This window comes from Petromyzon marinus, unplaced genomic scaffold (genome assembly GCF_048934315.1).
Source record: "Petromyzon marinus isolate PM22_M1 ecotype Great Lakes invasive population unplaced genomic scaffold, UKy_Petmar_22M1.pri1.0 PM_G_Scaffold_27, whole genome shotgun sequence".
Lineage (NCBI taxonomy): Eukaryota > Metazoa > Chordata > Hyperoartia > Petromyzontiformes > Petromyzontidae > Petromyzon > Petromyzon marinus.
The window spans coordinates 1,867,895-1,876,051 of record NW_027422839.1 but is presented as its reverse complement, the minus strand read 5'-3'; the positions used below and the strand labels follow the sequence as shown (position 1 = coordinate 1,876,051).

At 47.5% G+C, this 8,157-nt stretch overlaps 1 protein-coding gene across 1 annotated transcript; it reads left to right on the top strand.

Moving 5' to 3' along the window:
• The first annotated feature begins 362 nt into the window (after positions 1–362).
• Positions 363–4,769, top strand: LOC142913941 (uncharacterized). The gene is made up of 2 exons (XM_076061060.1): positions 363–424; positions 2,548–4,769. The coding sequence occupies exon 2, from the start codon at positions 2,558–2,560 to the stop codon at positions 3,467–3,469; it is 912 nt and encodes a 303-aa protein (XP_075917175.1). The 5' UTR covers positions 363–424; positions 2,548–2,557; the 3' UTR covers positions 3,470–4,769.
• The last annotated feature ends 3,388 nt before the right edge of the window (positions 4,770–8,157 follow it).

Sequence of the window (8,157 nt, the reverse complement as noted above, 5' to 3'; positions counted from 1 at the left end):
ATATATATTTTATTATTTTATTGTTTCCCTTCAACGTGACTTTACCGAAAGAGCTAAGATTACGGAATATCATTTGGGTCGTTTTTTTTGTTACTCAAGATGAGATTTCTGATATTACTGCGTTTTTTAAAATATTTACATAACCAATAAAAATTTGTGTTTTTTTTATTCAGACCGCGCCAATGCCAACGCGAGTGTTTATTGTTGATGGTGAGTTTTGTAAATCCGTCGTACGGTAAAAAGTATAAAGTTTTCCCCGAAAAAAAATAAAAATCTCTCCGCCTTGGAGCCAATCAAGTTTCAGTTTCTCCCCTCCCATGTGACGCGGAGTTTTCTGGCTCCTCCCCCTCCTTGCTCGCCGCCATTTTGAGAGTCGTGAGGGAGGTGAAGCCTGCGGCCTTGACAACGACGAAGATTCACCAGGGTCAGTGACAACCTCACACTCACACACTGTGACAACCTCACACTCACACACACACTGTGACAACCTCACACACACACTGACAACCTCACACTCACACACTGTGACAACCTCACACTCACACACACTGTGACAACCTCACACACACTGACAACCTCACACTCACACACACACTGACAACCTCACACACACTGTGACAACCTCACACACACACACTGACAACCTCACACTCACACACACTGACAACCTCACACTCACACACACTGACAACCTCACACTCACACACTGACAACCTCACACTCACACACTGACAACCTCACACACACTGACAACCTCACACTCACACACTGACAACCTCACACTCACACACACTGACAACCTCACACTCACACACACTGACAACCTCATACTCACACATTGACAACCTCACACTCACACACACTGACAACCTCACACTCACACATTGACAACCTCACACACACACACTGTGACAACCTCACACTCACACACACTGACAACCTCACACACACTGACAACCTCACACTCACACACACTGACAACCTCACACACACACACTGACAATCTCACACTCACACACTGACAACCTCACACTCACACACGCTGTGACAACCTCACACTCACACACACACTGTGACAACCTCACACTCACACACACACTGTGACAACCTCACACTCACACACACTGTGACAACCTCACACTCACACACACTGTGACAACCTCACACACACACACTGACAACCTCACACTCACACACTGACAACATCACACACACACACTGACAACCTCACACTCACACACACACTGACAACCTCACACTCACACACACACTGTGACAACCTCACACTCACACACACACTGACAACCTCACACTCACACACACACTGACAACCTCACACTCACACACACACTGACAACCTCACACTCACACACACTGTGACAACCTCACACACACTGACAACCTCACACTCACACACACTGACAACCTCACACACACACACTGACAACCTCACACACACACACTGACAACCTCACACTCACACACACACTGACAACCTCACACACACACACACTGACAACCTCACACACACACACTGACAACCTCACACACACTGACAACCTCACACACACACACTGACAACCTCACACTCACACACTGACAACCTCACACTCACACACACACACTGACAACCTCACACTCACACACACTGACAACCTCACACACACACAGGCTGACAACCTCACACTCACACACACTGACAATCTCACACTCACACATTCTGACAATCTCACACACACACAGGCTGACAATCTCACACTCACACACACACTGGCAATCTCACAATCACACACAGACTGACAATCTCACACACAGACTGACAATCTCACACACACACACTGACAATCTCACACTCACACAGGCTGACAATCTCACACACACACTGACAATCTCACACTCACACAGGCTGACAATCTCACACACACACTGACAATCTCACACTCACACAGGCTGACAATCTCACACACACACACACTGACAATCTCACACTCACACACACACTGACAACCTCACACTCACACACTGACAATCTCACACTCACACACACTGACAATCTCTCACTCAAACACAGACTTACAATCTCACACTCACACCCTGCCCCAACACAATTAAGGCTGCACACGAGCAGGGCCGGATTAAGATTGTGTATGGCCCTGTGCTACACTTCACGTGGCCTTCACGTGGCCTCAAGGTGCACATGGCCTGGCACAAGCGTCGTGGTGACGTCACCACCACGTAGTGGCGAATGGCATTTGTTGTTGTTGTTGTTACTACAGGTACTTTGAGGCCCCCAGTAATATTCCCAAAAGGAAAACAAAGTTAAAGAACAATACAATTTATTTTTACAAGGCTAACGAGAAAATAAATTCAGCATTCACAACTGAAAAAAACTTTTTCTCTTAATCTCTGGAGGCCCTCCAGCTGGCAGAGGCCTCTGGGCTGCAGTTCCTAAAGCCCCCACGCCTCAATCCGGCCCTGCACACGGTCGATGCTTGTCTCTGTAGTGTGCGTGTGATTTTGTGTGTAACGTGTAAGGTTTATCTGCAGAGTCGATCGCATGGAGAAGTCCTCGACAGAGCCCGGTGCTAAAAGGCACCAATGCGACCGGTGTACCTACAGCACGGATCACGCTGAACACATGAAGCATCATCAGAGAACACACACGGGCGAAAAGCCATTCCGGTGCACCGTGTGTGAGAAGGCATTTGCTTGTTTAACAAATCTAAAAATTCACCAGAGAACACACACGGGCGAAAAGCCATTCAGGTGCACCGTGTGTGAGAAGGCATTTGCTTGTTTAACAAATCTAAAAATTCACCAGAGAACACACACGGGCGAAAAGCCATTCAAGTGCACCGTGTGTGAGAAGGCATTTGTGCATTCATCATATATTCGAATTCACCAGAGAATGCACACGGGTGAGAAGCCCTACAAGTGCACTCTGTGCATGAAGGCATTTACTCGTTTAGAAATTCTTCAACATCATCAGAGTACACATACAGGCGAGAAGCTGTACAAGTGCACCGTGTGTGAGAAGGCATTTCCCTATTCAAACTCTCTTCGGATTCACCAGAGAACACACACGGGCGAGAAGCCCTACAAGTGCAGTGTGTGTGGGAAAGCATTTTCCTATTCAAACTATCTTCGGATTCACCAGAGAACACACACAGGCGACAAGCCCTACAAGTGCACCGTGTGTGGGAAAGGGTTTATCGCGTCAGGACAACGAACGATGCATGAAAAGATCCACGAGAGGGTGAAATCTACTTGTGAAGGCCAAAGTGCCGCTGCCATGAGTCCATCTCTCATAAAACAAGAACCGGAAGAAAATGACAACTTTGCTACGTGGCCAGGAGTGATGGTGGAGTGTGAAGAAGAGATAACGGTGAAGCGTGAAGGTCAGGGTTCGACTCGAGGTGGTGACCTCCTGGTGGATGGAGTCAGCGTCAAGCGGGAAGAGGAGAACTGAGACTGTCGCTTGTGATTGCCCGGTCGCTTCTGAACACATTCTCCTGCGGAGGGAGCTAGTAGGAACGTTGGGTTGCCCCGTCAATGGCCAGGGTCAACGGCGGCGCCATCACGTGGTGTATTCCGCAAATATGCCCGACTGTGAGGGCTGGCACAAGCCGGCGTGAGTAGGTTAAACGTTTAGTTTTATAAGGGCACCACGGGGTGACCAGCCCCTCACCACCCAGCCCCACCCAGCCCCTCCCCTCTCCACCCAGCCCCACCCCTCCCATTTTTGGATGCACGACGGACGGACAGACACAATAATCCCCTGTGGGCTGGTGGTGTAACCAGGAAGTTCCTACCAGTAAAAGGGGTCGTGTAGCTCAGTCGGAATTACTGGGAAAAATAACCATTTTGTCTAATCTTGATTTGAAGCTTTCGTGATTTCTTTGTCTATTAAACTGGAAAAGGACTTTGGCCACATTCCAGGGAACCATTTGTGCTCCGTTTTTTTTTTGTTTGGGGGGGGATGTTATAGATTGCGTAAATATAAATATATACCCGGTGCGGGTTGTAAACATCGCCCCCTAGGGAGACAAAGGCGGTCAGCCGTGGTGCTGGCTACCCACCCCCTTGAGTGCCATTCGGGATGTGTTGCTCGCTAGTGTATAATGTAACATAGACTCACATAGAGACCCAGAGACTCATCACGCAGATACCCATAGATTAATCACACATACCCATAGACTCACCACGCAGAGACCCATAGACTCATCACACAGAGATCCATAGACTCATCACACAGAGACCCATAGACTCATCACACAGAGACCCATAGACTCACCACGCAGAGACCCATAGACTCATCACACAGAGACCCATAGACTCATCACACAGAGACCCATATACTCATCACACAGAGACCCATAGACTCATCACACACAGACCCATAGACTCACCACACAGAGACCCATAGACTCATCATAAAGAGACCCACAGACTCACCACACAGAGACCCATAGACTCATCATACAGAGACCCATAGACTCACCACAGAGACAGTCGACTCATCACACAGAGACCCACAGATTCATCACACAGAGACCCATAGACTCATCACACAGAGACCCATTGTAATAAAATAATTGCATTGTGAAAATTCTAAATTTTTCTGAAATGTTAGTTGTGTAATGTAATGAACGATGTGTTAAAGTGTCATTACAAACGTGTGTGTTGTGTGTATTATTGTGATTGATATTCTTGTTTAATATGTATGTACATTATTATTTGCGGTTATGCATAAAGTTTATCACGACTTATTATCTTTCAGTTTACCTTGTGTTATGAGGTGTGGTTCAGAGGATGAGGATGGGAGAAAATCTGGGTCACGTGACCCTGATAGTTGAGGACCATGAGTTTCATCCTCTTCCTCGTCTGACTCAAGTGAGAATGATTCTGGTGCATCAGGAACCGACAGTCCTTCTCGTGGGGTCCTGGGCGTATAGCTGATGGAATGTTTGGATAATGCCCAGTCCACTTTTTATTCTTTGACAAACCTTTCCTAACTGGAGGCGCCATGCAGAAGTAACAATTTCCGATATGATCTGTTGGCTCTCTCCGAATCATTGGCACCCCAAAAGGCATAGATTTCCTGTTCCACCACTGGTGAAGATTTGTTGCACAAGTGTTGCAGTATAGAAGACAGTATATAAGGCTAGCGGTCACGAGTGGTAATAACAGGCTAGGTAGCAGAGAGGGAGCGATATTGGATCTTCGGAAGGTTCAAGAACCTTCGAGAGAGTTCGAGAAGTAGGGGCGTGGCCGGGGGTGGGTGGATGGCCACGCTGGGGGTAAAAAGGGGGCGAGGAGCGAGGTTCTGGGCTGCCGTGGGAGTCGTCGCTGTCAAGGTAACCCTCACCAGTCAGAGTGTCCGAGAGTCGTTACACGTGGATTGTGTGTTGGGTAGAGGGGGCTAAATAGGAGCAGCATTGGCTGGAGAAGAGATGGATCTGACGGGTGAGTGAGTGGATGTGAGAGTGAGTGAGTGGATGGGTGAGTGGGTGGGTGAGTGCGTGAGTGGGTGGATGGGTGAGTGAGTTGATGAGTGAGTGGGTGAGTGAGTGGGTGAGTGGAAGGGGGAGTGAGTGGGTGGGTGAGTGGATGGGTGAGTGGGTGGGTGAGTGGATGGGTGAGTGGATAGGTGAGTGGGTGAGTGAGTGGGTGGGTGGATGGGTGAGTGGGTGGGTGAGTGAGTGGCGTGGGCTGGAGAAGAGATGGAGCTGACGCGGTACGGGAGGATGTGGGAGCTGAGTGGACATCTTCCCACGCCGTCTGGACACCGTGGAAGAGGAGGCCAAATACCCTGAAGGGTTCACTCGATTGGAGGGGGGGGAGGGGTCAAGTTTTGACATTTTTGCGTATGTACTAAATGGATGGCCCCCAAGTTGATGTGTGGAATGTAACATTTAATCCGTGTGGATTACAGCATTCGATTCGATTCAGGTGAATATATAAGATTTTAGTTTTACAAAAATACAATAATTACAATTCCTAACCCCCGAACCAAAAAAGTAACCAATAAGCAAAAAACACAACTGTAAAAAGACAAAAAACACATTAACTGTAAAAAGACAAGAGCATGAGCCTGAACTTCTGTTGACCCCAATCCCTCGTGAAAACCTTCGTCTTAAAACATCACTAAACACGTTCACTATACGCAGTATTTGGGAGTATTTAGCTGCTATAGATTTCCACATTTCATATAAGCCCCTTCGTTCAGCTATAATTTGTGATAACCGGGTAGTTTCTGGCTTTACCTAGTAAAATATATAGTTTAATCAGCAGTAACCTACTTTAGGAGCTTAATATAATACATTAATTACCTGCTATAATCACCCAGAAATGTCTGTCCGTCCCGCGCGTGACGTCACTACACATGAGGCCTACCCCCCTGCGTGTCGTCACTCCACATGAGCCCCTCCCCCTTTAATATTCACGCACGCATGGAAATTTACACTGACGCACAAGAAGGTCGCGCACTCCACATGCTGCACCCCTCTCCCCTCATGAATATTCATGAGCAGGTGACGTCACTACATGGCGCACCCCTCCACAACCATGAGCCGGAGACGTCACTCCACATGGGGCAACCCCCACCCCCCCACGATTAATAATCACGAGCTGAACAATTTTTCTATTGAATATTTAAGACTTACTGCAATATACACCCGTCTTTGGACGGGCAAAAAAGCTCGTCTCACATATTAAACTAAAACAATTTAATAAATCAAAATAGCAACCAGTAACGCCTAAAACAACTGTCTTATTAAGGTTACGAGCGCGAGGGGTGACGTCACGCGGGGGGGGGGGGTCCGTGACGTCACACGGTTGCCCGCAACCACTCTCCCTCATCGTGACGTCACGAAAGCCTGCAACCACCCCCGCACCGTGACGTCACGAGCGCAACTGCAGGGTGACGTCACCGAGCGTGTGGATTGCTGTGAGGTAAAAACAATACAAAACTATATATTTTTCTATAAATCATATTAAACATTTCGGGGTTTATATCAAGTAGAGGACGTGGGGCGGCTGTTATTTTATGTTGCCGAGTAGTTTATTTATAAATACAATTTTACACGTCTGTTTTTTTAAGACTTCGGAGTCTGAGGGGGGGTTTTTTTCCTTAATTTTTTTCTCACCCCTTGAAGGTCACGAAACAAGCGATAAAAAGTGCGGGAATCCGAGTGTTTATAAACTACAAAAACAATATTACACGCTGGGGGGGGGGGGGGGCCGGATTAAAAGTCGCCTCATAGAAAAAAAGAGCGGGAAACTGTAAAAAGTTGTGAGGCGATGGATTTAATTATTTTATTTTATTTTTTATTTGGTATCGCCCTGTGAGCCACGACCCAGCGTCGCTTTCGTGAGGGCGAAACTTTCATCAGCCTCATCGGGGTCCACAACATTTTACTTTGCTTGGAAATACGACGTTTTACACCCCCCCTCCCATCCCCAGCGATTCGATTGCTGTGCAGTGTTTGGAATGTGCTAGGAGATGTTAACTACCTCGCCTGTTATCATCACGGTGACTAGGAGATGTTAACTACCTCGCCTGTTATCATCACAGTGACTAGGAGATGTTAACTACCTCACCTGTCATCATCACGGTGACTAGGAGATGTTAACTACCTCGCCTGTTATCATCACAGTGACTAGGAGATGTTAACTACCTCGCCTGTCATCATCACGGTGACTAAGAGATGTTAACTACCTCGCCTGTCATCATCACGGTGACTAGGAGATGTTGACTACCTCGCCTGTTATCATCACGGTGACTAGGAGATGTTAACTAGCTCGCCTGTCATCATCGCAGTGACTAGGAGATGTTAACTACCTCGCCTGTTATCATCACGGTGACTAGGAGATGTTAACTACCTCGCCTGTTATCATCACGATGACTAGGAGATGTTAACTACCTCGCCTGTTATCATCACGGTGACTAGGAGATGTTAACTACCTCGCCTGTCATCATCACGGTGACTAGGAGACGTTAACTACCTCGCCTGTCATCATCACGGTGACTAGGAGGTGTTAACTACCTCGCCTGTCATCATCACGGTGACTAGGAGATGTTAACTACCTCGCCTGTTATCATCACGATGACTAGGAGATGTTAACTACCTCGCCTGTTATCATCACGGTGACTAG